Source organism: Myotis yumanensis, unplaced genomic scaffold, assembly GCF_028538775.1.
Source record: "Myotis yumanensis isolate MYYU_CA2020_CCGP unplaced genomic scaffold, mMyoYum1.0.hap1 SCAF_1, whole genome shotgun sequence".
NCBI lineage: Eukaryota > Metazoa > Chordata > Mammalia > Chiroptera > Vespertilionidae > Myotis > Myotis yumanensis.
This window is the reverse complement of record NW_027223752.1, coordinates 2,346,083-2,360,787: the sequence shown is the minus strand read 5'-3', so window position 1 is coordinate 2,360,787 and position 14,705 is coordinate 2,346,083. Positions and strand designations below refer to the sequence as shown.

The following is a 14,705-nucleotide window of genomic DNA, read 5'->3' as shown; positions in this document are numbered from 1 at the left end:
TGAGCTGCGCAGTCCCATGTGACAGTGTCTCTGGAGGCAGAGCCTAGGCATTGCGGCTTGTAGTCCCAGCAATGAATGTGGTAAGGTAGGAACCAGGAATGTGTCCGTGCTGGTGTGGTCATTGGTTAGAGTGTATGGCATTTAAATACATAAAATAAATATCAAAAGTATAAGTGTTTGTTTTACTATGGTTGCAAATATCAAAAAATTTCTATCTGTGACAAGGCCCCTATTGATGTTCTTGGTGAACGGAGGCGCAGAGATGAGTCGGACGACAGGATACGGAGAAGCAGAGGGCTACCGCTCGCTCAGGCGAATAGCAAAGATCCTCTGATGCCTCATGGCTTTTATTGGGGGTGAGCACAGCAAATAACAATGGAGTGCAGCAAGTAACAATGATTAACAATGGGGTACAGCAAGTGACAGTGATTAACAATCATGCTTATGAAATCATCAGAGCTAAGTTATACATTACACTATTAATTTCCAACATAATACAAAGACTCTTTCCACCTGCAGCAGTGCACCCTCCCCTGAACTTTCTATGCCCTCATGGACTATTCATCACATCAAGGAAAGTTCTGCCTTGGAACAGTAAGTCTCGCTTGCAAGACTTTGTTCTGACGCGGCCCGCTTGCAGGCTCACGCCTTCTCCCGGCAGAGCGTCCTCTTCTAGTTAACTTCTTTCCGCTTGACCACTACAGCCCCAGAGTTCAGTTAGGGTTTTTCAAAATGCTGACGCGACACGGCAAGCTCCCAACGTTCGCCATCCCGGCGCCTAGTAAGTCCTGGGCTCCAAGGCTGACCTTGCCATGGGCCTTGTGAGGTCGTCCCTCCTGCTTCCCTCTGGGTTTTCTTGTTTTTCACCTGAATCCAGGGCTTCCTTGTCTTTTTTTGTAAATCTTGACCTTTGTGAGCTATTTGCATATTCTTTGTTACGCAAATGTGAGTGTTGGTGTTCCCTTGTGTATGGAGATGTGAGCGCCCCTGGATTGGTTGTGTTGTGGCCATGTCCCCTGTTGCAGTGTGTGCCCCTGTGTTTATTTCATGGAGCCCAATGGTCCCAAATGCCTAAGCCTGCCTGCATCCCCCCTGAAATGGGTGGTTGAGTGTGAGCGCGTGGCAGCTCAGCTGGTGCTAAGGAAAAAGGTGTCTTTCCGTTTGTCATGTGCCCTGAGGCCCGCGGTCCCCCTGTCCATTGTGCCCTGCATTGTTTTTGCCCCCCCCCCCCCCCCAGCCCAGCGTGTAGTAAGTGAGGCCAGTGTTAGGTTAGGTGGCTCAGGAGGCGGCGCAAGAAATAGAGTCCAGTGAATCAGAAAAGAAAGGAAAGGAAAGTTTATTCTGCGTCCCCGGGAGACCCACGTACCCCCAAAGACAGGGCACGTGGATTCACACCAACATGGAGGGGGGCGCTTTTTTTATACTGCGGTTGGGTGAGGGGCGGGGACATGAGCTGAGGTATTCAGTTGAGGAAGCTTCAGCTGCAGGGGAGTATGTGGATTCAGGGAGAAGAAGCAGGTATCTGTGTCTGGCACGTTGACTTGTGAGAAATCCCAGATCTGTGAGAAATTCCAGGGGGAGTCCATTGTCTCATCCCATGTCTGTATGTATCTGATCCTGGCTCTCTCCGACCTAACAGCCAGCAGTCCCCAATGTTGCAAGGAGCCGGTTTTGTGGAGGGTTGGTTTGTCGCTGGGCCATGGAATTGTGCGATGGGTGAGGTGGCAAAGGCTTGGTGTGTGAGTCATTGAGAAAAGGATGGGATTCCCAGGTGAAGCATGTGAAGGGTCCTCCTGGCATGGTGGGGGGTGAGGTCCATCGGCCATGTGAGGAGGGAGGGTTGGTGGCCTGCCCGCCCCCCACTCTGTGCCCCTGTGCCCGTGCAGGCTTGAGTTTGTGAGCCCATGGCTGGCCAGGTGTTTGAGCATGTTGGGTGAGTCCCTGTGATGGGGTGGGTGTTGGATGTAAGGTTTGCGCCATGAATTGGCAGCTGCGATTGGACAAGCTGGTATCTGCCATGTCCCATTTCCCTCCCCTGCTAGGATGTGGTTTGAATGCCAGGATGGAGTGTTGATCTGGAGTCCGTGATGCCATGGAAGTGCGTTGAACTCTGCCATCATAGGAAAAAGCAGATGGGATATTTGTGGTTGTTGTGTTTGTTTGGTGGATGTGCTGAATGTGGCCTTTGCAGGTTTGCATGAGTCCCTGAGGGAAGTGCTTTGCAGCGGCATCAGCTAGGGAAGAGGCAGAAGTCCCCCGTGAGGATGTCCTGCCAAGGGAATGGTTGAATTGCAAAGGAGTTTGTCGTGGTTGGTGCTGTCCTCGGGCCTTGTGTTCCCTGAGCAAGATGGATTTGCATGTGGATGGAGGCTTTTGTCGTCTTGTGTGTGAGCTGAGGTAGTTGTGAAATATCATTGTCCCTTTGAAGTTGCCTTTGTTGGTCCTCCTGAGGGCGCAGCCCTGCCCCGGTGGCTTGGAGCTGAACTCGCTGTATTGTTGTGATTGTTTGAATGGTTAAGCTTGAGTGTCCTGCAGGCACATCCCTTTATTTTTTTTGCCCAAGCCTAGGGGCTTCATCCACTTTGGTTTGTCCTTCCTCCCCCATGTGTCAGGCAGGCCTGGATTTGAAGTTATGCATTGAGCTGTCCTTGTGTGATTTTCAATGTGTCCAACAAGTTCCTTTGTGTGGAGAGAGCAAGGGCAGCATCAGGGTGCAAAGTCGTTGAGATGAGTTTTCAGGATTTGGAAGGAGGAAGTGGCTGTGGGTATTTGAAAGGGCTGGTCATATCATTGCTGGGAGGGAGGGAGGGAGGGAGGGAGGGAGGGAAGGACGGAAGTGTTAGGTCGGAGAGAGTGCAGGATCAGATACATACAGACATGGGATGAGACAAAGGACTTCCTCTGGAATTTCTCACAGACCTGGGATTTCTCACAGGTCAACGTGCCAGACACAGATGGCTCCTTCTCCCTGAATACCTTGCTGACCCCCCTGCAGCTGAAGCCTCCTCAACTGAATACCTCAGCTCATGTCCCCGCCCCTCACCCAACCGCAGTATAAAAAAAGCGCCCCCCTCCATGTTGGCGTGAATCCACGTGCCCTGTCTTTGGGGGTACGTGGGTCTCCCGGGGACGCAGAATAAACTTTCCTTTCCTTTCTTTTCTGATTCACTGGACTCTCTATTTCTTGCGCCGCCTCCTGAGCCACCTAACCTAACAGGAAGGAAGGAAGGAAGGAAGAAAGGAAGGGGCGGAGGAGGTTTGGGACCAAGCAAATGTTTGTGGTGCAGAAGGTATGTGTTTGTGGCGTGATTGTGTATTTGGACTCGGTGAGTTGTCTTGTTGAGATCCGCCAGAGGGTCCGTTTGCCTCCATGCAACCCCGTTTTCCCTGAGTGTTCCTTGTGCATGTGGTTGAGATGGTTCCCTGGCTTTGTTGTGGTTGTGTGTTTTTTTACGGTCCTTGTATGTATTTGTAGCAGAATGGTCGTCTGAGATAGGTTTTGTGGTAAGGTTGTTTGGTCGAGTGTGTGGTTTGTGTTTGTTGGTTGAAGGAGTTTTCATTGTGTATTTTCTCCTCGTCATGTAATCTATTTGTCAAGTTTTCTGGCGGAGTGGGCTATCCACATGGGTTTCTTGTCTGTTCAGTTTTCTTTATTAGTATCCGTCTTTTTTGTTAGGTTAGGTGGCTCAGGAGGCGGCGCAAGAAATAGAGTCCAGTGAATCAGAAAAGAAAGGAAAGGAAAGTTTATTCTGCGTCCCCGGGAGACCCACGTACCCCCAAAGACAGGGCACCACCCGTCCTTCCCCTGCAGTTCTCCATGGCTCTTCCTGCTCTTATTCCCTGAGGTTACCGGAACGCCACGCCCCCCCCCCCCCCCCCCCCTCCCGGTCTCCGGTCAAAGACTGCAGGTCCAGTTCAGTCAGATTCGCTGTAAAAGCAGTGGAGGGTCCCCCTTGCTCGCAAGGAAGCACTTACCCAGGGTTTGCCGGATTTGGCGGGCAGGTGGCGGGGCTCACGGGGCCCACTTGGTGCGTCCCAGCATCGAGTCACAGGGCGCACGGGGCTTCCCTGACCTTCCTTGGAGTTTTACCGCGACCATGGCACGTCCTGTGTGCGATGATTCCAGTCTCCTGTGCTGTGACTCTGTGTGGGCGGCTCTTTGGGCACCTGAGCGGGCGGTGCTCAGAGAGGAGTGCAGCCTTGGTGTGCAGAGGGGAGGAGGAGGGCGCACCTGGCCTTTATGAGGTTCCCTCAGAAGGAAGCTGCGTCGCTGGTTCTCATGGTGGCTTACTGGGTTTTCGCTTAGGGGCGTGGGCAAGAACTCAGCTTTTCCCGCCTGGAGGGGGCTGCCTGCTTGCCAGAGCTCATGCCTGCAGGTGAGGCTCATCTCAATGATAAAGGCCGACCGCCTCAGCGCGCCTTTTCCTGGCTCTCGGGGCACCGGAAGCAGGGAAGCCCCCACCGCCCGACAGTTTACGGCTCTGCCGTCTCTGCCGGCCAGAGACTGTGGGTCCGGTCAGGGACGAGGGTGGTGTCTGAGGCGGGGGATTCAGTCTGCGCCCTGAGGAGAGGGAGCTGTTCCAGCCGCAGCGCTCAATGGCTTGCTTCAGGGGCAGGTGCGACCCTTGTCCTGTCAGCCGCTTGGCTCCTTCTTTGCTTTTGGCTTCAGCCGCTCCGAGAAAGGGCCCCGGGCGTGTGTTGGAGGCTGAGGCGAGCGCGCGGCGGGCCTCCCTGGAGCGGCTGCGGATGTGAGGCTGCTGGTGAGCGGGGCAGAACGCGGGAGGGAGGAGGAGCGGGGAGTGCGTGCGCTGAGGTGCTCGGTGGGCCCGTTCGGGCCGGTGTTGGTCTGCTTCCCATTCCGGTGTGAGTTTCATGCCAGTGGGTGTGCGGCGTTTCCACAGCTCATTGCCCAGCGTTCGCAGTCCTCCCGCCCCAAGAGAAGCGACTTTCAGGAGCGCTTTGCTCCCTCCCCTGTGTCGGGTCCTCTTGGCCTGTCGGTCAGTTCCCTTTCCTGGCGTGCGCTCAGGAATTCCATTGGTTACGCTGCGTGCGTGTGCCTGGCTGTGCTCTGGGCGGGCAGCCATCTCTGTGCTTTGCTCCCCTTTCTGGGGCATTTAGGCTTGTCTGCGTGCTCCCTGTTTTCCTTGAGCTCCTGGAAGATTGAAGGCGGAGAAGAGTGTGTTGGCTTCGTTCTTCCTTGTTGTTTGCCAGCCATAGTCACCTGGCTTGCAGGTGCACAGCTTCCATGTGCTATTGCGCAGGGAGTTATGAAGGGTGGCTCGGTGCTGCTACTTTACTGCCAATTTCCACTCACTGATTGTCTCCTGTGAGGATCTGCAGTTCTCCCCCACCTCCCCCAGCCCTTTCTTCCTAACAGGTTTCCATGGAGTGGGAGGCCTGGTTTTTCATGGGGGGCTTTCGTTGCATGGCTCTGGCTTCACATTCTCAGGCTCCCATTAGGGGCCATGCAGTGTTCTCTGTGCTGTGCTCCGCCTTGTCCCACTTTTCTGTTTCCCTGTTCGTTTTCAGTTGTGTTCTGATGTTTCCATGGGTGCATTTCCTTTCTGGCCACATGCCCCGTTGGCATGCTCCGCCTTGATCCCATGGATCCAGTTTCTGGTGTGAAGGGGGCACATAAATCCTGGGCATCCGTCACATTGACGTTCCGTGTTTGGCTCCTGCTCTTCAGGAGTCGTGGGGAACTGTCCCTGCATTGCAAGTCTCACAGAGATGGTTTCCAGAATTCAGGATGCCGCTGCCTGTTTCCACATTTTCCACCCTTTGTCCGTGGTGACATGCACGTGTCCTCCCAGCAAGGGCAGCCCATGCCGTTGCTGTGTGGTCCTCTTCGGCCATTTCCTCCTGTTCATTTTGTTGAGTCTTCGCCTGCATGTGGTTGTTGCCTGTGCGGTCTCCTCATTGGCTTTGCGCGCATGTGCTTTTCGGTTGATGTCATGCTTCTGAAAAGTGCTCTGCATGTCTCCCTGTTTAGGCATTTCTTCCTTACGATTATTTATTTATTTATTTATTTTAATATATATTTTATTGATTTTTTTACAGAGAGGAAGGGAGAGACATAGAGAGTTAGAAACATCGATGAGAGAGAAACATCGACCAGCTGCCTCCTGCACACCTCCTATTGGGGATGTGCCCGCAACCAAGGTACATGCCCTTGACCGGAATCGAACCTGGGACCTTTCAGTCCGCAGGCCGATGCTCTATCCACTGAGCCAAACCGGTTTGGCTTCCTTACGATTATTGATGTTATTGCCGGTTTATGATTAGCTCTGTATGTTTCCATGCTGCTTTGCTGCGTTGAACTGTGAGTCTTCTCCAATGAGACACCAGTGTGTGCTTCCGGCTTGAAAGGCACAGCGTCTGCTGTGCTCTGTGTGGGTGTTGTTCTGAATGTCTACGCACTGCTGCGCTTCCACGTTTCTGAGCGCTGCTTCTGTTCCTCTGCTGCCATCTGGTGGCTGCCAGTGGCATGGCACAGTGTTTCAGCAGCGGTGGGGAGCTGGTGCTGTTCCATTTTTCTTTCGTGGTGCATTGATATGTCCAGGACATTTTGAAGGCTGCCTATGACATGCTGTCCTCCCTTCCCTTCCCTTCCCTTCCCTTCCCTTCCCTTCCTTTCCTTTCCTTTTTCCTTTCCTTTCCTTTTTCCTTTCCTTTCCTTTTTCCTTTCCTTTCCTTTTTCCTTTCCTTTTTTCCTTTCCTTTCCTTTTTCCTTTCCTTTCCTTTTTCCTTTCCTTTTTCCTTTCCTTTCCTTTTTCCTTTCCTTTTTCCTTTCCTTTTTCCTTTCCTTTCCTTTTTCCTTTCCTTTCCTTTTTCCTTTCCTTTTTCCTTTCCTTTTCCTTTCCTTTCCTTTTTCCTTTCCTTTTTCCTTTCCTTTTTCCTTTCCTTTTCCCTTCCCTTCCCTTCCCTTCCCTTCCCTTCCGCCATTTCCTTCCCTTCCCTTCTGCCATTTCCTTCCCTTCCCTTCCGCCATTTCTTTTCCTTTCCTTCCGCCATTTCTTTCTGTTTGTTTGCCTGCCTGCTTGCCTGCCTGCAAGTAGCTCAGCTGATTCTGGCTATGCCAGGTGAGTTTTGGATGTTGGAGTTTTGCTGTGCTGAGGATGTCTGGTAACTGAGCAAGGGGAGTCCTTCTCTGGCTTGTGTTCTTTTCCGTAGCCAGTACTGCTTCCTTTTGTAGTTTCCCGTTGACCTCACAACTATGTTTTTCTCTTCTGGGACCTACAATGGCTCGCATGCAGTCTAGGGTGCATGTTTTCTGAGATGCCCCATCACAGCCTTTCGGGGATTGTGCTTGCAGCAGCTGTGTGCTGTGATGTCACGGGCCACCTGTGCTGGTGAAACTGGTGCAGGTTTCCTGTCATCTGTGCAGGAGGTGACGGATTTCTGTGCCACGGCAAAGGAACCCTACTTCCAGTGATGCCCCTGGCTGGTTTTCCTCTTGTTTTTCCCACTTGCTTTGCTAGATTCTTGCCCTGCCTCATGTGTCTGCTTTTGTCCAGGGCACATACCGTCCTTCCAGCCTCATCCCTGGCCCTGACTCTCCATGAAAGGAGGCAAAGGAGTGCTGGGCATCTGTGCCGTTGACATTGCCTGCTGCATTGCTGCTTTCTGCAGGCTGCAGGGAAAATCTCCCTGTCTTGGTGTTTTCAGAAAGGTTGTTTCCCCTGTCAAGGGTGCCATTGCCTTGTTTGCACAGTTTTCACCACGTGTGTGTGTGCATGGTGCCGCCTGGGTGTTGTTCTGCATCATCAGTCAGTGCCACTCCTGTTGTGTTGAGTCTGTTCTGCCATTTCTGCGTGTGCAGCCGTTTTCCATTGTCTGCTTTGTTTGGTCGTCTGCTTTGTGGTCTCCTTATTGGTTAATTGTCTGGGCAATGAAGTCTGGTCAACCCTGGCTTGCCGGGACACTGCTTTGCATGTTTTCCTGCGTTGGCATCGTGCTGTGCTAGGAAATCCTTTACATGTCAGGTTGGTTTCCTCCTTCTTGATTTCCCCTGCAGCTTTCCATGGTGCTTCCCCGCCCGGTTATGCCAGCAGTTTCCAGTCAGCCAGCTTTCCATGCTGGCGGCTTCCGATTGAAGATTGATCGGCCATCCTTTCTCTGTGCGCTGTGAAGTGCGCGCCACTTCATTTGTGATCCTTTGCTGCCATCTTGTGGCTATTTCCTGAACAGCAGCGCATTTCAGGAAAGGCTTCTGAGAGTGCTGTTTCTCGGTTCATTTCAGGCATTCCCTGACATGTCTTCTGCCTTCTTCTCGTACCGTGAGCTTCTGCTTTTCCTGCGGTCACGTCCTACCTTGTATTTTCTCTGCGGGCACCTTTCAGGGTGTGGGCAGCTACCGTGTAGAGCTCGCTCTTATTTGAGTATGTGTGCTTCCCTGCCGTCTCCCCGCCACCCCTTGTGTGTTTCTCTGAGGTTTGAGCTTCGGTTCATTGCCTCCTAGTTTGGCTGGCTGGGCGCAGCTGGCCTCACAGTGTGCTGGCAGAATGGCCGTGTACGCCGTGGAGCCTTCCTTGCAGCTGTTGCCTGTTGCTTTCACCGTGTTCCTTGAGGTGCACTTGGGCTTCCGTGCCGCCTGCTGCTGCCAAAGATCGGTTCCTGTTCACTGCTTTGTTCCTGGTCATGTCTTCAGGCAACTGTGCACTGTCTGTTGCTGGCTCCGGCACTGTTGGCAGCTGTTCCCTCATGGCGCTTCTGTGCTTGGATGCCCACATCTGATGCATGCATTGTCATGGCGATTCATCACGCTTGCTATCTGTCCTTTTCCCGTGTCTTCTGTGCTCATTTTTCAAGTGTCCTTATGGTGCTTCATGTGTGGGTTAGGGTGGGTTGGGGGGGAATGCAGGTTTGGAAGGTTGGAGGTTTTGGGGGAGGTTTGGAGGGAGGGAGGGAGGGAAGGGTGGAGACACAGAGAGAGAGACAGACAGACAGGTAGAGAGAGGCAGAGAGGCACAAAGAGAAGCAGGGAGACACAGGGAGACATGGAGATCGGCTCAGGTGCAGAATTAGTGTCTGCTAGTTATCCTCCTGTCAGTGTCTTCCACCGTGTGCCAAGCACCCATGGAAGCACGCGCCCGCACTGTGAGTCTGCCTCTCAGTTTCCGTCTCAGTCACTGAGATGTGCTGTTGAGGCTGCTGCTTCTTTGGAACTTTGCTGTGGCTGCCTGCAGACCTTGCTTCTCTCTGTTCTTGTGGCCGACTGCAGTTTGATTTTGGAATATGGGCCTTTAGTTAGCGTGCTGTAGCTGCTGTGCTGGTTGTGTGTGGGGATTGCTGTCTGTGTGTTTGCGCTGCTTGGCTGAGGCCTGATGTTGTGCCCCTTCCTTCCATTGTCTTCCCTGCTGTGCGAGTCCCATCCTTTATTTCCTGCCCGTGTGTTGTTGCCGTAGGCTGTGATGCAGCTCCATTCTGTTTGTCGATTTCTTCAATGGTGGCTATGAGGTGCGATGCGGGGGAATCCCTTCATGACATAGTTCCATCATTCGCTGACTTTCCAATTCTCAGCAGGTACGTGTGGTGGCAGTTCGGTGGCCTTGCTCCCTGGGAAATGGCGACGTTTGTCATCCGTCTCAGCGAATGCTTCCTGGCCGCCTTCCAGGAAAGGTAAGTGCTGCCACTGCCGTGCAGTCTCTGTTCTCTGTCCTGTGCTGTGCTGTGCAGTGTGCTGTGGCATGTTCAGGTTGGCCTGCTGACTTACTGCTTGTTGTGTGTGCTGTCGTGGTAGGAGCTGCTTGTTGCTTGCTTTTGTGCTGGCCGTTGCATGTGCTCCTGCCCCTCGAAACGTGTGCTTTCCATCACTGGCAGCATTGTGCTGTGCGTTGCGGCCGCGAGTGTCTGGTGGCTGTCCTGTGTCTGTCTGCCATGATCCTGTGTGTGTTGTGCCTTCATGTTCCCGGTACAATGAGTCCAGCCACACTGATGATGCGACAGGGTCCATTATAGTGGTGGCATGGCCAGTACTTATGGCGAGGTTCTTCTCAGGTCATTGCCGTGCTTAGGAGGACGGTGTGTGCGTGTTCCATGCCGTGTGCTCCCAGAATGCCAGTCATCATCTGGTGATGTTGCCATCAGCATGTGCAGCAGAAAAAGAGATGGGTTTTTCCAGATGCTTCCTCATGCCATTGCATGGGTGTGTGTTTCCCGTGTCATGAACTTGCCTTCTGTTCCATGACATGTCCTGCTACCCGTGTGTGTTGCAGCTTCCACAGCTGCCAATTTCCCCTTCTGTTTCCCCTGTGGGGGTTTCCCCCCTGTTCCCATTGTGCTCAGCTGTCCTGTCTGCTCGCTTGCTGGCCCTGTGCATGGCATTTGTGAGCATTGAACTAGGGTTCCTTGCCGGAGATGTGTACATGCCGCTGCTTGCCGTTTCCATGGCAGCAGCATGGCGGATGTAAGGTCACTGCTGCTGTGTGCATGAAAGGAATATGTGAGCCTGCTCAAAAGACGCACAGTAGCAAACAAATGTTGCAAGCCCAGAAGCACTGTATTGCAGCACTGGAAACACGGCCGAAGCCTTGCAAAGGAAGTGCTGTATGAGCGCAGCAGTGCTGCTGTCCATGGTTGCCAGAGTGCTCGCCCTTATGATGCTGTCTGCCTGTATTTCACAGTATTTCACAGGAGCAGTGACAGCGCTTTCACAGTGCTTGCCTCATTTCCCTTCTGATGCAGTACTTGCAGAGTTGACTTCGATGTCACATGCTGTTGAGACTCGAGATGAGCAAGCTTGCAGCTCACCCTGTGTGCAAGTGCAGTGGGTTCCGTTAGGAAGGTCCATGCTCTTCTAGAGTTTGGTCCTGGTGATGTCTTCATGGTCCTCACAAGTCATGGTATTGCTGCAGACTGTGCCTGCACCCACTTGAATGGGAGGCTAGTGTCGCATGGGGACAAGCCCTGTGTTGGAATCATTATCGTCCTCACTTCTTCAGGCACTGTTAAGGCCTCCATTTTGGGGCCGGTGCCTCGTACTCCATTGGAAAGTAACCCCATGCCACCAAAGAGAGCCCATTTACCCTTGACAATTTCCAAGGGCATGATGGCCACGCACACTGTGCAATCTATTGCGCGGAGTGCCATTCCTGAGGGAGTAGCAGCATGGATCGATTCCATGGGATGTTTCCTCTTTCTGACACTGTCTGCTGAATCAATGTGCTCTTCCTGACTGGGCACATCTAAGCACTCCTACCTTACTAAGTGAGTGTGCTGACCATGATGGGCAAAGAATTGGGCTTTACCACATGTGTGCCATCATTCCAGTAGTTGTGAAAATCTCCATGGAGCATGTTTAAGGATTGCTAGTTTTTTCTTTGCTTGTGCTCAGTGTTACCGCAGGATATTTGGGCTTTCCATTGCATTTGCAATGCTACCTGTGACAGCAGTGTTCCCAAAGGCCGTGTAGCTGACCGGTCCATTATAAGGCTTTTCTCATGGTATATTCATGGCATCCAGTCCCAGATGATAGCTCTCATCGGCTGTGCCATCTCCCAGTCTTAGCAGCCATCCAATGCCAGCAGAATCCCTTCATCTCAAATTTGCTGCCAGATGCAAGTTGCATGTACGTCCCCACACAGTGCAGTGCCCTCAGCTCGTCGGTGCCATGCTCGTTCTCTTACCATGCGGTGCCATGCTGAAGCATTGCCTACGGTCCCCTCCAAGAGCAAGCACTGTCCCACCGAGTCCAGCATTCAATGCCATCATGTCTCTTAGTGAGGACTGTGTGGCGTTCATGGCAGGGCTGCATGCCACGGCGTGTTCCTGGATGCTGAGCGGTTGGTCCTTTCCAATGCTTCCACCAACATAACTGTTTCCGGGGAGTATGCAGACTGGGGGTTCCCAAAATGGCAATTGTACTTCCTGTTGGGACAGAAAGGTGTTCATGGCCAGAGACATGTCTGCCATGAGTCCTGTAGGCGCTTTGCGAAAAGCATTGGCAGCCCCACTGCTACTCTCATGTGCTCACGGTGTTCACAGGCATGAGGCCCAACAGGATTTCCACTTGGCAGGCCCTTGACAACGAGCTGGCACAGAGGAGCTGGCCCTCTGTGCGTTCCGTGAGGGATGGATGGATGGGCCTCCCTCCTCCCTCCTCCCTCCTCCCTCCTCTCTCCTCCCTCTTCCGTCCTGTGACTGTGTGCTTGGAAGGCCGGCCACGCTCCGCCCCCCCCCCCCCCCATCATGGCCCAGATTTCCAAGAGGCACTTGTGTCAGTCTCTGCATCCCTGAACTACTTTGGGGTGGGTGCTTCCGCTGCCCTGCGGGTGGGTTCTTCCCTTGTGCTGCGGGGGAAAGAAGGACCGTAAGAAGGGTGGACCCCTTGGCATTTGGGCTCCTCAGTCAGTATTTTTGCATGGCAAGGGCAGGTTGCTGCTGGAATCCTCGCCCTCTGAACACAGCTGGTTGCGGCGCAGCCGTTCCCAGGTCTGCCTCTGCAGGGCTGCCTTCCATCGGGTGCTTCCAGGTACGTGGGTCACGTGGTCCCCAGGGTTTCCAGGGGAATTGCTGGGTGTGGTGTGTCACATTGCCCAGCAGATTCACGTAGGTGCTTGTGAGCTGTGTCAGGTGTGCCTTTTCTAGGGCAGGCAGTGATATCCTAATCCATGGCATGTCATGGGAGTTGTGTCTGTTTGAGCTCCAATGGGTTGCTGCTGTCTCTTGTGTGTCATAGTTGTTGGGTCAGCCTGTGTTTTCCCTGTGCTTGGCCATCTTTGGTGATGTGTGTCACCGCTGTGTCGCCACGGCTTGGCTCCTATGCTGGCTCAGGGGTTGCTCCACCCATGCTCATTCCCGTACCGCTTCCTCTCCTTTCCTGCCCTGTGTGCGCTGAGCCATGCCATATGGTGCCCTTGCCATGGCAATGCACCCTGGCATGTAGGCTGCAGGGTGGGTTTGGAGTTAGCATTCATGGCTGTCTCTGTCGTTTTCCTGTGGCAGTGCGATTGCTTTCTGACAGTGAGAAACTGTGCTCTGCTGCTCAGGCGCCATTTGGGCTCGAGCAAAGCCCAAGCTCACTTTGCCACTCCTCACTGGGGAGCCTTGTGCAGTGCTCCTCTTCTTCTCATGTGTGCTTGGTTGGTTGTGCACTGTCACTGATGAGCTGAGGTGCTGGTGCCTGCCATATGGGTTCTCTGCCCGCCAATGGGAGTCCTGCGGGCTGGCAGGCACAGCTCGTGGCAGCACCTGAGCTGTGCCGCTGGGTTCCGCTTGGCTTCTGTGCTTTCTGTCTCAGGCTCCCATTCCCATGCTCATCGCCCAAACATTCCTTCCAACCCCTCCCAATTGTACAGTTCGCTGCCACTGACCTTGCTTGCAGAGAGCCGTGACAGTTTCCAGGCAAAGATCTTTCTGTGGTGTCAGAGACTCCCTGTGCACAGTCTTCTGCGATCTGCCTGCACTTTGTTGAAGCGCTTGACAGTGACCATGTGGTTGGTGCCAGTTGTCTGTGCCACAGTGAGCTGTGACACTGTGTTTTTCACTGGAGAGTGCTGATGCTGTGGTTGCCCGCTGTGGTTCAGGGATGGCAAGAAGTAGCGATGGCTGCTGAAGGGTGTGATCCTTTCTTGGGTGATGTTTTCCTGGAGTCCTTCTGACCAGCGTCTGCTGTGCCAAGCTACAGGGTCTGACAACATGGGTTCGGCTGCCTTTCTGGCTTTGTGCCGGCATGACGTCATCCCCCTCATCGTGCCTGCTTCCCTTGTTGGTTGTGTGCGGTTGCCTGCCCATCGGGGACGTCCCGCCCATGCAGTGCTGAGTGCATGGTTGTGCTGCTGATACCTACGTTTGTGTGGCCTGTGTGTCTGCTCTGTGTCCCACCAGCTCCCTTTGTCTGGGTCTTGCCCACAGGCATTCCATTTCCTGCTTTCCTGGGTGAGGCCAGAGGGCTTGTTGTGCCCGGATTGCCGGGGAAGCCATTCAAGGGCGTCTGCTTGTGCCCACTCACTGGGAAGAGTGTGAGTCTGTGTTCCCTTCTGCTTGGCATTGCTTTCTTGGCTGTCACATTTTGGATCTATTTGCACCTTTGCTTTCTGTGTCAACCGCTTGGTTCTCGTGGGTTTTCCTGGCAGGCTTTGCCCTTTTCATTTCCTAGGGCAAGGAGTTTTGACAATACATTTCCTGTGTGCGAGGAGCAGGTGTCCCCATCATCTTTCCTTAGCTGGCTGGGGCACATCTGATTCCTGCACTTATTGTTTGGAGGGGAATGTCTGTCTGGAAAGGAGCCTTTCCCTGCACTTCCTTGCAATGACTGTGTTGTCATAGCTTGCTGCACAACGGTGCATGTGTCCTGTCTTCTGTTGCAAGCGTCCTTGGTGTGTGTGGACGGCTGTGTGATGCTATCTGTGTTGTGTGCATGGTACGTGGCATGAGTGTCTCCATTTGATCTGATGCAATTGCACGGACTTGCTGCGTTGTGCTGGCCTTGTGCTCTTCTTGTGCTAGGGGCGGGGTGTTGGGAGCCATTATAAATCACATATACATCTCCAGCTTACAACAATAGGTTTCTGGCTCCTCCAAGCCAACTCCCGATTTGGCCTGGAGTTAAAAGTTAACATTGCGATTTAGCCTGGAGTTAAAAGATAACATACCCTCACCCTAAGCACAAAGCAAGCTACATCTCCGCTGATAAGCTGCGACATTCCAAAGTCTGTTACATCCTTAATGACTTCCTTTGGCCACCCCCCTCCTCTAGAAACAGT

At 53.3% G+C, this 14,705-nt stretch overlaps 1 protein-coding gene across 1 annotated transcript in view; it reads left to right on the top strand.

The window, feature by feature from the left end:
- The first annotated feature begins 8,504 nt into the window (after positions 1-8,504).
- Positions 8,505-14,705, top strand: part of MTA1 (metastasis associated 1) — an 18,889-nt gene continuing 12,688 nt past the window's right edge. The window contains 2 exon segments of the mRNA XM_070401318.1: positions 8,505-8,650; positions 9,526-9,621. Of these exon segments, the coding sequence (XP_070257419.1) occupies positions 8,505-8,650; positions 9,526-9,621 (242 nt within the window).